Here is a 14,949-nt window from a genome sequence, read left to right as displayed (position 1 = left end):
ATGAATCGCTTACAGTTTCAACAGGTCACAAATGTCAATTCACGATTCAGCTGGAGCAGCTTTAACAAACCTGTTTGTTAATAAAAATGAATGTGACTCACTGTCATCTTGGCAAGACATCATTGCTGCATTTCAATATGTAAGTTAACGGCAAAACACATGTTCCTCCCTCGCACACACTTCTTCATCTTTCAAAACAATAGCTCTGAGTCCAAGAGTGGCACGATTTACAGTGAGCGGCGAGAAATGCATGAACATGGGTCTTTTACACTCACACCATTAGTTAAAGTGATGCTTCATCTTGCGAACACTGTGGATAATTCTGAAACAATGGGATAGAATACGTGGTCCCCCTTAACTTTGTATTGAATGAGTAAATTACCTCACCTTTCTCAATGCTGAGAGAGTCAATGGCCCTGTAGCCTGAGTTGATGATGCCGTGTTGAGCACCAGCGGCCATGACAGCATGGTAGACAGGAAGGCAGGAGTCTTTAGGAATGTGCAACTCCCAGCCGAGTTCTCCCACAAACGACAGGCGCATGGCTCGCACCTGGACAGAGAGATCCACAAAGGAAGACTCAGCCATGATGAAACACCCTGCATTTTCAACTTTGAAGCGTTTGAACGGATTTTAAGTTTCATGCATCAGTGTGAGAAGCCAATGCAAGACAGCGGGTAGTTATACACACGTTTAATAATGTAAGGCCATCTTTCTATACGTGCATTTCTGTCAGCGGTTTGAAGTGAATTTCCATGTTCCATATGAAAATATGTATCAACCCTATTCCATTCAATAAAACACACAAAGATGTGTGCACACAGTCGAAAACAGACTAAACAGCCACGTATTATTCTCTGCTAATCCTGGACAACCACCCACAGGTAAATCTAACAAGTGAAATTTCTTACAGATTAATTTCAAAGAACACCATTATTTTAGCAAATGTTTTATGTATAACTTTCCATGTTTCGATTTCAGAGGCGGGCAAAGTGCAGCCCGGTGGGCAACATGTGGCCCTTTGCCCATATTGACATGGCCATTGGGAGGTCAGAGCAAAACTACACAGGAAATCAACAGACAGTGAAAAGATATAACAGATGTTAAAAAATACTCAGTAATAAAATGCCTTTTTGTCTTGTATTTACATTTTACACAACATTTGGCAGAAACATGATGCCATTATCAAAATTCATCTCTTACACAGACTCTTGCACATCTATACGTTTCCTCACAGAATTTTTAGCTTTAGCTGTCTACAAATTATGTGAGGAAACATATCACAATAGAAAAAGACTTGGCAGCAACATGAAAGATGGAAGAGCGTCTAAGTACAATATTTGAGTGGTTGTTCTATTTCTTGTGAAATGTAAACTTAAACAGAAATTCGAGAAAAAAAGTGAAAGACAAATAATTAAGTCTCCCAAGAACAAAAAAATTAAAAGCAAGACCAAGATGAAGGACATGAGCTGGAGGCAAATCCTCAGAATGCAAAGTTACAGGAAGTACGCATGATTGAGTATGTGGAGGAAAAGTGTTAAATCAGGAAGGAAAACAGTTTCCCCAGTGAGTGACTGTGACTGCTCTGCCATCTGGCCATGAGAGGTTCCTCTGGGCTCCATATGTGCACTCTGCAGAAATCGGGCGCATGTAGACATGAACGCACACAAACATGCATGCTTCACATGCAGTAGAAAACGTGCAGCAACACAGAAGTTATTTGAGTTCATGCTTCTTGACAGCACAGCACTTTTCCTTCAATAAATACAGCAAATGAAAGGAAGAGAGAAAATGTGATGAGATGAGAGGAGAGCAGAGGTAGAGAGAGAGAGTTGTGCTCTCGCAGCAGTGCAGCCATTAAAATGTCACCCAGAGAAGTCCGGTTACCAGCTGGAACACAGCACCAACGACACGCACCGGCACAAACAGTCCTGCGGTGCAGCGAGGAGCGTGTGTTGTGCAGCTCAGAAACAACAAGAATATTTGGACATGTGTGTCGCAGCATGTGCCGGACCTTCATACTAGCTTTGAAATGACGCCAAAAGCCAGGAGGGGGTCATCACAGCCAGCTTTTATCTCTCCTGGTAGTGCTGGGCACGATTTATATTTACTTTGTACTAATGAGCCCATCACTGCCACAACCTTTGCTTAATTACAAGCAAGCATGGGGTCCTAACATACAAATAAGTGCCGCTTAGACTCAACATTTGAACCAATAGAATTTGTGTGACCACAACAATTTGAAAAGACTTTAGTGTCTCTCTCAAACCAACAAACACTGAAAGCTGCAGGTGGATGAATCAACCTACACATCACCAAAGACAACCCACTGTGACTCTCCACACAGTCTCTGAACCCACCACCTCCCAGAACAACTAGCCAGGCCATGTTTCCATCTGCAGGAGAGTCAGAGTCTGCCAACTGAAACTAGGCTCAGTGCTTCCACATGAAATTAAACAAGAACATTTGACCTACTGTAGGACACATGGGGACCGAGACCCAGATGTCGATTGAATTGTTGCTCTTCATTATTGTTCTGAATTTTAGATTGCATCAAGTATTGCAGAAGTTGCTGTAGTAAGCAAATGTTTGCGTGAGGAGTGCATTACCGGCCACTTCTATGTTGATAAAACCTTCCTTAATTTTCAGATAGAAACAAAATGGGATTAATTTGCCATTCATCGCAAGATAAGTCTTGCTTTAGTGCGATTAATTGAAATGAAGAATTTTCATCCGTAGACAGCCGTAGTTATAGACAAAGTTCTGACACAAAGAGAGAGGACGACCTAAGAAAGATCTATAAGTGGCAGAAATGAAGAAGGAGGTTGTTAATGGGGGGAGGCTAGAAAAGAACAAAATCAGAAGTAGGAGATCAGAGGACTCAAGCTCATGCAGAGGCAAAGTCTCAGAGGCTTGATAGACACCTGGAGAGAAGAGACTGTGGACAGTTTGGACAAAGAATGTTGGAGCCGTTACAGTGGAAAGAGTTCATTAATGGCGCAGACAAAGAAGGATCAGTGTGTGTCGTAAGAGTGGATAAGAGACATTAAAGAGGGAGCCTCTTATGAGAAGCAGAAGATGAAAAAAATAATGGCTGATGAACAATAAATATCGTGCACCCTGCATGTCTTAATTCTACAGACAATCCATTTCACAGAGCGACCGGTCGGAAACCTGCTTCCTTACACATTTAAAATCAATTTTTATGCCCTCATTACTGCCACTTTCACGCAGAATTTGTTTCCTTCACTGAAATGATTTAAGCAAAACGATTCATTTAAAAATTGCTCTGAGCTGTGCGGCAAGATCAAACAAAGAGACATAGATGAAAAATAGGAAAAAGGGTGAAAATGACAAAACAGTGAACTAAGATGACATTGAATTAATTCTCAAAGAAGCCTTGAGACATGCCATCTGTTCCATTTGCATTCACAGACACAAGCACTCCACCATCTCTGGGGAAGAACCTTTGAAAATTTGCTGAAGCAGTGTGTGAATACTTTTTAATCAAAAGAATATTTGTGTTTATCTGTGCCTCCACAGCGCCGTTTCAAAGCTGATGACTGTGATACGTTTAATAATTTGAGTTGAGCGGTTAGTTCCAGCCTCCCTGCATGTGTTTCTCACCTGATGGCCGGCTGCTTTGACCACTTTGTGAGTAGAGAAAGGGAATGCATCATTACTGAGGTCTGTGTCCAAAACCGCCTGAAGAACGTCTCGACTGCAAAACAAACAAGAGAAATCAGCGTTTGATACTCAGCACTGCGGACAATTAAAGGTTAAATAAGTGGAAATCTCTGAAGAACTGAATCGCCGTTTCTTCTCTTGCGCACCAAGATCAATATTACATAAAGATGAGTCAACAGAAAAAGGAGCCTAAGTATAGTTTACTTGTACACTCTGATTGCTGTGAGGGGGCAGCAGGAGAAGTAGCCGCGAGCTTCTTAAGATATTTTTGATGGCGAGGATATTTGAGTGAGGGTCATGTTAGCTGCGTAGGCTCCGGGATACAATGGAAGTCAATATCACTTGATGTAGACACAGTCAGGGAGTTGTATCTACAGATGTGCAAACAAGCTTGCACAAGTGTGGAGGCTAATTTGTGTCCATAAACACTGCTGTGTTCACAACGTCTTTGAGTCCTTGAGCAAATTTGTGCAACTTGAATGAAACGCTGGCGTTGTTGATGCGTATACATTGATGTTCGGGGACAACGATACATTGTTAATTTATTTGTGTCAAGGGACGAGCCTTTTCATTTCAAATATTGCTTTCATAGCTACAGTAATGTATGGTGATATCATGAGTCACTTCAATTCCTAAGCACCAGATTGAGCTTACATCTGGAGACATTTTTGCACATTTAAACAAGCCATGATCACAAATAATATTTATCGTTATAAGTGCATCACCGCAATTCTTTATATCAGGAGCCTAAGTCACGCCCATCTACTTCCGTTAACAAAGTTAACAAAAAATATGAACCAGAGTCAATGGAGCAATGAACGTTAAACAGGGATCTAGCATGGAATCTCACATATGATGGCTGTGAATTTGAAAGCTACACTTCAATGCTGTGAGAGGTGAGAGGTGTGATATGTAGTAACGAACTACATCTACACTCGATAGTCATTTGAGCGAGAGCCAGCATGTTCACAGTAAGTATTTAACAATGTCAGCTTATGTTTGCCATCTTCCACCTTTGACAGTTCAGAACCTTTAGCCCCGGAGGAGTCGAATTCTGCTGTGACGTCACACATGCTTTGATTTGCAGTCCAAATAATTAACTTTAAATTAAGTAGTAAATAAAGTAAGTCATGAATAAATCATAAATTCACGTAATCAAAACACCATTATTTGCCATTTAAATTGAGGTACAGCATGTGTGAATCAGGGCAGCAGGCAAAGTGGACCAGAACTTTTATCTCCCCATAGACTTCCATTCTGTTTTTTTTCCGACCTTCAACCAGGCTTCCTATGTGCAAAACTTAAGTTAAAGAATAAATACATTTTTTCTGCTAAAAGACTTGAGCCGAAGAGTGCTGAGAAGAGTGAATGACTGTGGAGGCAAGTTATAAAAAGAAGCGTGTGTCACTGTTGAAGGTAACAACCAAACCAAGCAGTAATACATCAGCCGGGTAAACACATCGTCAAACCTCTTGTCCTCAGGGAGTTCTTAACGCAATGTCTCTTGGGATTAAAGCGTGATTTCCATAGCTGCAGACATGTGCATTTGCTTGAGGGTTTAATAAGATCAACTGCCTCTAAATCCCACACATCACAGGCAGAATGGATTCCAGAGGTAAGAAAGAACATCGGTGAGCAAAAGAGAGCAGTTTTGAGTCTTCAGTGATAAGAACTCAGACAGTGACGCACTGGCTTTGACGTAAGCTCTTACAGCGAGCGAGAATCACTAAAGCAGTGGAGGATGATCATTAGGAGCAGCAGGAACTGGAAGGAGACAGAGAGGACTTTAAGAAGAAGACAAAAAAAGCCTCCACAAATTGATGAGGCCCACACAGAGAGGAGAGTGAGCTCACCGCTGCTGGTGGGAGGGAAGAACAAAGACAGAGTCGCTGACCAGGGAGGAAGTGATGTACGAGGACTTTTAAAAGTGCGATCAACCAAAGCAGTTAGGCTTTCTACAGGCTTCGACTGCCTCTCTTGTTCACATGTGCACAACTATTTTCACCTCAGTATTGATTTCTTGTCCTGGATGTAGAAATCAATGGTACTGCTGGCTGACCATGGAGGCATGGTTTGTGGAGAAGACAGAGGGGGAAAAAAAGAAAAACAAAATACAAAGACACTTTCACAGACATGGTTGCGCTCGCCTGTATACATATTTATGTAATGCTCTCTTTTAGTTCTCTCACAGCAGAGGTGATATTTTGCACTAGGCAAGTGAGCGCTAGGCCCAGGGAGGAACATAAGGGGAATGTTTCTGGAATACGAGAGGATTTTTAGATTTTATCCATGTTTTATCCAATGTTCAATTGTTGCAGTTTGCGTTGCTGTGCTTTTGCATGATCATAAAGTTATGCTCACATGTAACATGATTTAGTTGCACTACTCATACCCTCGTGGGTAACAAAAGAAGTTTTAAAAAGTTAGGTGCACCTTCAGGAAGGCCATTTAAATCTCAGTGGTGGGCATCATTGCAACCAACTGTGCAAGTACTTCAAGGGTAGAAAAAGATGCAGATGCGCCATCAGATCGGTGACTCAGTGAATGGCAGCAACCGCTACAATCAGCCAGTCTTTCATTTGACTTTCTTGTCTAGTCGATGATTTTTCCCTCTCTATATCGTAACTGTATAATCTGGGCTTTGGTCAATCCAAATCAAAGTTCAGATTTCAACTAGAACTTCGATATTACAGATATCACCTGCAACGTGTCGCCTGGGAGGTAAAGCTAGAAACACACTGATGTACATGGAGTACTTTAAATCAGTCCCTCTCTATCATCGCATTTGGTGTGAATGCACTACAAACGGTCAGGCTCCTGATTCGTGGTAGGGGGTGTATTTGGCTTCAAGGACAAAGCAGCAGTTGCACTAAACAAGTTTTATAGAACTGGAAGAGAGAAAGACAGGTATCCACAGAGGTTCTGGCCACTGTAGATAATGGTTAAGGAAAAGAAGTAATTGGTTAACAATGGCTGAGATTTCACACAATGAAATCAACTGCCACCTTGAACTCACATGCTTATTCCAAATGTCTAGCAGACTTTCTGCACTTTTTTTATGTCTATGGCCAACACAGCAAAATTGGCACTTAACCCACGCTTGGCCTATTGATTTAACTGCAGAGCTGTTATACCTCTTACAACTTTTGTTTCCAACACGTACTGGAACTCAGGAAAGATTGATTTCACGACCAATCTGTTGTTTTCCTCTCCTACTTACTGAGACCCTGGCTGACAAGTCATGACCATTTGAACTCTAAATTTCCCACTACGTTGCCACTCACCTCTTGGGTCCCTGGATGCTGATCATGCCCATGTCCTCGGAGTGGTCTGTCAGGTGGCAGCGGAAGCCTTTGTCCTGCAGAACCGTTTTGATGTGATTCCAGTTGTGCTCAGCCACACCACCGCCGATGGCAAGGTAGTAAGCGTCACCTGAGGAGCAGGAAGACAACAGCTTACCACGGGGTTATGACACAACCCATTCATTACACATCAGTAATCACAGCAGCAATAACAGCAGTCATTCTTCAAAAAGAATGAAAACACGCTCTTCACCATTGGACTCCGGTGCCAGGGGAAGGTTAGCAGCTCCAGACTCCAGTCTGCTTACAGTCAGGTCAGCCTCAGCTCCTCCAGCCTTGTTCAGCATGCAGGTGTACACAGTAGACCCTTAAAACAGACACACTGGTTTGCACAGTTCATCTGAGGGAGCAAACCCAAAAATATCCCTTCCATGGCTGGGACACTTATTTCATCATACGTAATGCTGAGCTGAGACATATGAAAGACAAGATAAAGCAGAATTTTGTTTACTATCTTTACAATCCCTTTGAGGCTTTAAGTATATGAAAAGAGTTTATGTAATGAAGTCTACACTTTAGGAGGTTGGGGTTCAGACCTTCTGCAAATCTACTAATGAGCACACTTGTTCTGCAAAGTGACGTACTGCAAAGGTCAGCAGCACATGACAGAATGACCAAGCTGGTGAAGAAGGCCGGAGGAGAACTGGGAGGAGGAGTTAATGGCGGGGGGGACCAGGGACAGAGTTGATGAATTGTAGAGGAATGACCCTGAGTCAGTGGCTCTACTGCCTTGGGATCAGGAAGAAAAGGGTCAGGAAACTGCATGATTTATCCTTCACTCAACAAGCTCACGATTGCTAAACATGACACTGAAGAGGAAACTTTTTATATAATAGTCACTTCTATTGAGAGCAATGTAATCTTTGACTCATTTATTCAACAGTGAGATGTCATTGCTTTGTGGAAAACACAAAACTTTTGATATGATCCGTAACATCCGTTGGAGTCTGACTTTCATGTGCTTAAAACGCTTTGTGACTCGATGACATGTTGGCCTCTATACCATGTTATTAAATATATTTTGCTGACTGAAAGGCGTTTGCCAGGCCAGTGCCATTCTCTCTTCATCAACAACTGGTGGGAATCGGATCAGTTTAGCATTAAATTATGCCTTCACTTTTTTAAAAACCTCTTCTGTCTCCTTTGCAGATGTATTTCCTGTCTCATCCAAATGCTGTGATGTAATGACTTGGAGTTGTGTGCGAAGGTGATAACTGACAGTAGACAAGGCGGCTGTGTGAAAAACATCATCCAGAACATGTCACTGTCCCATAACAAATCTCTCTGCACAAGTAGGAGGCTCAGCTGTCAGTTTACAAGTTGAATGAGGAGACAAAAAAAGAGGCACTGGCAAAGTGAACCTGCTACCACATCTGAGAGTGTCTTTTATTGAGAGACTATTTTGCAGTACCTTTGTTCACGCACAGGCAACCTTCTCTCTGCAAATGAATATGCGTACGATCTGTTCAGCAGCACACAAACTAACCTGGCTTTTTGTTGACATCAGCGGTGAACAGCCAATCGGCTGCTTTCTTGGCATCTGGTCCAGTGAGGTAAAACTTTCCAAAGTAGGACATGTCAAACACGGACACACCGTGTCTACATGACAGGCACTCACTCTTAATCTGGGGGAAAAAAATAGGCTGACATTAAATTTATAAAGTGGAGCCCGACAGACAAAAATGACATTTCTGATGTTTTCTTTGGAAAACATGGAGCGAGAACCTTTAAGGCATTAATTAGCCTAGTTATTTAAGAATTACAAAAACAACAATGACATTTTGACTGAAAGCATGAGCTGATACATCCTTGATACAATTCACCAATGCAATCCAATATGTGGCTTTTTTCAATATATATGATAAAACTAGCAAATAAAAGTAATATTGCAGTTTTCACTCAGCATATTAGACGCTAAGTGGTTGATGCCAAACAGAGTGATGTCTAAACAGCTCACACAAACTTACCACATCGTGATGGGGAGGAAAGTCGAAGGTGTACTCTTTGCCCAGCAGATCGCTGTATTTATAATTGGAATTCTTCTTGACATCGTAGGCTCCATAATAATCATAGTCTTTAACCTTCGGAATGACAGTCAGAGCAAAATTTAGAGTCGAGAAATTCAGAGTTGGGATTGACCAAATATGACAATTTGGAAAATCAATAACTTACAGGAGCTTGTCCGTCTTTAGTGAACCAGCCAGGTCGTTCCCATCCATGTCTCTCTTGGAATACACAGCCTTGCTCCATCAGAACCTAAAACAAGCAATGAATACAAGAAACACAGTCAGGTTAAGTCAGTGGAGGGGATTAGAATACATGCAGAACGAGCTTTTATTGTACAAAAAAAGGGTTGATAACATAAATTGTACTTCAGTCATTATTGATATATAACTGCTCTTTCGCATTCACCTTTCAATGGCAGAGACAACATTTGTTTTTCAGCTGAAAAGAGACATTGACTTAAATGAGATAAAGATCGGGGGTCATTCAGGGTTCAGCTGGCACATGTAACATTTTCAGCATCGTAGGAACATTTGTATTCAAGTAGAGAAATCCAAAAAAGAATAACAAAAGAGTAATTGTAGGCGTTCGTATAGTCTCACACAACGGCTAGTAAAATTAGGTTCAGCACGCTTTCACTTCAGAACACGAGGAATAAATGCTGCAATCCTTTATGTTATGATGTTTGGTGCGTTGTTTCTGCAGCAATAGGTCGTGGTGTGTGCATGTTGTGTTGTCTAAGGTTCTGCAATTGTGGCATTTTGATGCTAAACACCTTTATATTTTTATCAGGGATATTAAGGGATGGCATGTACCGACGCAAACCTTCACTTACAGTTTTCAACAAGTAAACAAATATCAGTTATCGTTCTCCCCGATTGCTAATAATGAGCTCCTATTGCTCCTAAAAAAGACATATCAGTCGACTTTTAATATTTGCATTATTTCTAGTCTGGCATTTTTTTTCTATGTAGAACACCAGAGGAATTCACAAAGCATACAAGGTTTAATTCTTGTGATTGCATTTCATTTTCATTTGAATGTCGCTAAAAAAGCTAAATGGGATGAAATTAATGCATTCTTTTGACTATTGATAATACCATTAAAATGATACACCCCCCCTTGCCAACCTCCTTTAAACTGACAGTCGCCCACAATTGTAGTTATGCTCTCCACCTAGCAGGCATCCAAGTGTCTCCTGCCAAACCTTCCCACACTGAGCTATATTTACCATCTGCACTGCTGAGGTGGAGAGAACGTGTGAGCAGCCGTGTTGGAGATGGCCGGTTTGCATTTTTTAAGTATCTAGTCTCGAGTCGATGCCTGAAGAGAGACATGATCGCATTCGCCTTCTGAAATTAGAGGATGGTGCTGCCCAAAAGCACAAGTAATGATCAATCGTTCTGAAAACAGAATATCGATAATCGCACCAGCAACTAGTACTGGGCTGTAATCACACCCCATGTAGCACAAAGTCTTTATCCAAAAAACAGAGAAAAATGAAAATGTTTAATTCATCTAATAACGACAATGTGAACAGTTGTAATTCGTACATGTTCGCCCAGCTGGGCCTTCTCTCCGTGGCTGAACTTTAAAAAGGGACGATGTGTAGCAGCGGTGGGCTTGTATACTGCAAGGCCCTGTTGGGTGCGGACAGCGGACCTTTCAGGGCGATGCCTTATAAGGGAACAAACCACTAAGTCCGTTACAGGGCTATGCATGTACTCATACAGCTGGAGTAACCTCCAGATAACTAGTATTTATTGAATCCATTTACTTCATAGGTTAAGAACTTCTCTAAAGTCATCTCTGTCACGACTCTATCATGAAGGAAATTGTGTCTCCAGATCCCACATAATAAAGCTGGTCCCTTCTATGACTACAATTGTATACCGCTAAGGTTACTAAGTATTATTTTAATTATATTTCAATACATCACATCTTTTAAAGTTACATTTTCCATCCATCAAATGCTATATCATTGACTCTCCTTCATCGGTCTTTTGACATCGTTGTTGTATGACATCGTACAAACTGGTGCAGTGAAAAATGTCCCCTGTGACAGGAGGTGATTAGTTTCTGTTATTTGGGTAAGCTATTTTTTCAATAATAAATTAATTGAAATCTCCAAGTCACATCCTTAACATAATCAAACTTATAGTCCTGGACTAGGAATTTTAGTGAATAACTTCCGTGGTAATTACAGCCACGTCCAGTCGTTTTGGCTGGTGTGGTAGTCGTGCACAGCCGTGTGTCCTTCCCTTGCCAATGCATGATTTTGAATGAGAGTCACATCAAAAACAATGTTAAAAAAAATGTAAATCATCACAAAAATAGCATTCAAACTAAAATAAAACTCATTTTTACCTGTACTTTTTAAGACTCAATAAGCGCTCTCCAACGTTGCTCTGTGTATGAGCAGTATGAAAAGCTTTTTTCAATATAACATTATTTGTTTGACAGTAATCTGTTCTGAAGTAATGACTCTCCACACAACCGTGGCTAAACAATGGTTTGCGAAAGGTAAATGAGCACTGGAAGAGAAAAGCGGGCCTAAGCGGGTCATTAATGTGATATAAAATTTAGCTGTGAGGTGCATGGAGAGTTTGTGCAGGGTAAAAAGGTATAAAGGATATCTAAAAGACATCAGAGACTAGGCAGCCAAAGATAAGAGTCTCATTTATGGTCAAGTTGGCAGGGATTGCATTAATAAATGGAGCCGTCAAAGATAAGTTACAGAGCAAACTGCCTCCTGCCAGGGCTCACATCAGCTATCTGGCACAAGATTTGACAAGAGCAGACCAAGGAGGGAGGAGGGAGGAGGCAGCATGAATAAGTGAAAAGAAGGAAGAAACAGACAACCATAAAAACATTAGAATGAAAAAAATGAACCGTTAACATAAGCACAGGTGCACAGAAACACCAAATGTTACCAATCAGGTCTTAAATGTCACATTAAATAAAGACTCCGCCAGAACAGCTCATCCATTCTGTCTATTTAATGCTTTATTAGACACTGACTCACTGTGTATTACGACCAAGAAAACACGCAAGTATTCAAATGCTGATTTCCCATTATTCCCTAAATCACAGAATTGAACAAAAGGTCTCTCAGGTTAATGGAGTGAGAGACATGAGTGTATCGTCTTCCGCCCGGTTTAACAATGATTGCAAGGAAGTATAACTGAGAACGATGTTGTCAGACTTTCAAAAAGCAAAATCTTTTGAGTGCAACCGGAACGACGGATGACATAAAGCGAAGCAAAGGCTGGGTTATAGGTTCAAGGAAGTGAGTCAGTGGATGTGAATGTTCAGTCCGAAAATATCGAAATCTCTCAGAAAGGATGAAAGTTGACTGGCGAGGTTATACCTTCTGGACACCTTAAATTACATAAACGTGCTACTGTGGCTGCAGCTCAACAAGAGCCATTGCCTTGATAACATCAAGGAAGTGACCAAATAATGGAACAACAGCAAGTTCAGCATCATCTGAATTTAAACCCTGTTCATTTTTAGGGCTGCAACTCACTAGTTAGCCTGTTGACAAGCCACCAACTATCTTTATGATTGATAATGATTCGTCAACGAGTCAGCATATGACAGGCACATTAACGCTTCTGATTATATAGTGTTGCAAATATTAAGTCCAACAAAAATGTTACACCTGTTTAGTGTGATGCGTTGGTTTGGAACTTTACATTTTAACAGCTTAAAATGCAGAGATGGTTGTCAAATGCTGCATCTCCTTTGAGGTCTTGTGGATGTGACCATTGTAAAATGTTCCCATACTTTCACCATGGTCCCAGATCCTCAGCTGTAGTTGGTGCTCATGTGTGCATGCCCGCAAAAGAGAGCATGACATAAAAAAGAAAGACACCGTCGACACAACAAATCAAGTGACTTGATTAAAATATAATAAAACTTAAAACCCAGAATCAGCTGAATCTAGTTGTTCATATTATCCAAAATAAGTTAAAAAAACAAACATTTTGTTGTCCTTTTAACTCATTGATGGTGACAGTTATTGCTAATGTGTTCAATTCATCAAATATTGAAGTCCATAGTAATAAAAATGAATGATTTATTAATAGTGTGTGCACTTTTTTCATTTCTTTATTTTCATAATCATGTCAATAAACTGAGTAAAGACCAAACTACCTGGTGAAACGGATCCCGCCTCATGTTCCGGCTGGCCAGTGGCTCATCAAAAGGAAACACCACCGAGTAGTTTTTAGCATATGACTCGTGGCTCCGCTCTCTGATCCAGCGATTGTTGTTTGTGAGTGAGTTATGGAAACGTCTGACACAAAGTGGAAAGGAAATCGCGCTCAATAAAAGTGAAGAAATACAAGAGGCTTATCAAAATACCAGCCCAGGAAAATACCTGATGTCATAGCCGTACATGTCCTTTTCAGGGCGCCCATGAATGACCCAGTGTGCCAGTTCTCTGCCACAACCACCTCCCAGCATCATCCCTGGAAGAAAAAAAAACACAGTGGTGTATGACCAGATATCCAGTTTCTCTTACATTGTAACCTAGTTTTGTAGACCACTTTTCAAGCAAATTAGACCTGAATGTACAAGGGTCAAACTTAAGGGTTGAAAAGTCTTGAAACTTGTCACATTCACATGTTCAACACTAGTGACACAACTTAATATTGGGGGATATTAAAAAGCACTATATCGTTTTTCATTAAACAATATATCTTAAAAGCATCAGAGCTGAAAAAAACTCCAGATCAAATGCATAACACAAAAGGTGAGACACAGGTTGCCATATAATTCAATGAATTACAAAACATCTACTTGATAGAATCCCTCATGGTCTGCGCTGAGCTGATCAGCCTCAAAGAAGAACCAATGCTCCTGTGCAGAGGATGGCATGAGACTGGTGCCCCCACAGAACTTGGATAGAAAATGGATCGATGGAATGTGATGAAGTTTGTTTCTGACAACTTGACCAACATACATCAAGAAATGAAAAATAGGTAAATGTTGAAACCAGGTGCAATGTTGTACATTGCCAGCAACATCTTGAGTCATGCTGTGTGATATACACTGTGCTAAAGCAGTTTGACCTCTGTATAGCTAATTGACCTCCCCATACAGCTGCTTCAGAAGCAATCTGACCTCATCAGCTCAGCGTTTCTTGCGCATGTCATCACTCCAAACTGAGGCAACGCAACACAGCGTAGCATTTTAAAACCACCGGGTTAATGAGTAACTCCCTTTAAGGGACCCTCATTTCCCTAATTACACCAAGGGTCAGAAGCAATTTGTGTGTGATTCCACCATACACACTTGTATTAGTGGCCCAGTGTGACAATGCAGAGTGACAAGCAGAATACAGCTCTCCCACATCCATCTGCCTTTATCCTTGAAGTTTTCATTCATCTTTAGGAAATGTCACTCTGGGTGGTGGGGGGGAGTCTGGATGGATGGAAGGAAGAAAGGGCTTGTGGGGTAGAAGAGGAGAGGTGGAAGTTTTCCCCAGACACTTCGACAAGCAGCAAGGCGCGGTGGCACGGATGAATGTCATCTTTGGTAACTGAGCTGACGTTCAAGCATGTATCTGCATTTGAACTCTCATGCGTGTGTTTCCACACGTTTTGTCATCCCTCTGCTCTACTTCTCCAGTCAGCGTCTCACTCCATTACTGTTCATTTAGGCTGTACAAACATTGTCTGCACTCCCCCGTCACCGCCGCACTCATGCTTCCACCAGACATAACTTGCCTGACACTTCTATTAATGGCATGAGAAAATCAAAAACAATCCTCTTTAAAAGGAGACAAAGAGCAAACTCTACTACACTACAGTACAGTCACTCTGTGTGACTGCAACTCAAATGGTGAATGGTCAAGATTTAAAGCAGAAGATGACTGTGAGACAGGAGAAG

The 14,949-nt window shown here is 41.2% G+C and overlaps 1 protein-coding gene across 1 annotated transcript in view; it reads right to left on the bottom strand.

The window, feature by feature from the left end:
* sardh (sarcosine dehydrogenase) overlaps positions 1-14,949 on the bottom strand; it is a 28,353-nt gene that overhangs the window by 2,842 nt on the left and 10,562 nt on the right. The window contains exons 11-19 of the mRNA XM_053849817.1: positions 13,436-13,526; positions 13,210-13,351; positions 9,220-9,303; positions 9,015-9,128; positions 8,534-8,672; positions 7,241-7,354; positions 6,970-7,117; positions 3,626-3,719; positions 388-550 (exon numbers count right to left, since the gene is read on the bottom strand). Of these exons, the coding sequence (XP_053705792.1) occupies positions 388-550; positions 3,626-3,719; positions 6,970-7,117; positions 7,241-7,354; positions 8,534-8,672; positions 9,015-9,128; positions 9,220-9,303; positions 13,210-13,351; positions 13,436-13,526 (1,089 nt within the window). The remainder of the gene's footprint in view (positions 1-387; positions 551-3,625; positions 3,720-6,969; positions 7,118-7,240; positions 7,355-8,533; positions 8,673-9,014; positions 9,129-9,219; positions 9,304-13,209; positions 13,352-13,435; positions 13,527-14,949) is intronic.

The sequence above is a fragment of the Synchiropus splendidus genome, chromosome 1 (assembly GCF_027744825.2).
Source record: "Synchiropus splendidus isolate RoL2022-P1 chromosome 1, RoL_Sspl_1.0, whole genome shotgun sequence".
Taxonomy (NCBI): domain Eukaryota; kingdom Metazoa; phylum Chordata; class Actinopteri; order Syngnathiformes; family Callionymidae; genus Synchiropus; species Synchiropus splendidus.
Note: the sequence above shows the minus strand (reverse complement) of the source record. Positions and strands in the feature narration are given on the sequence as shown.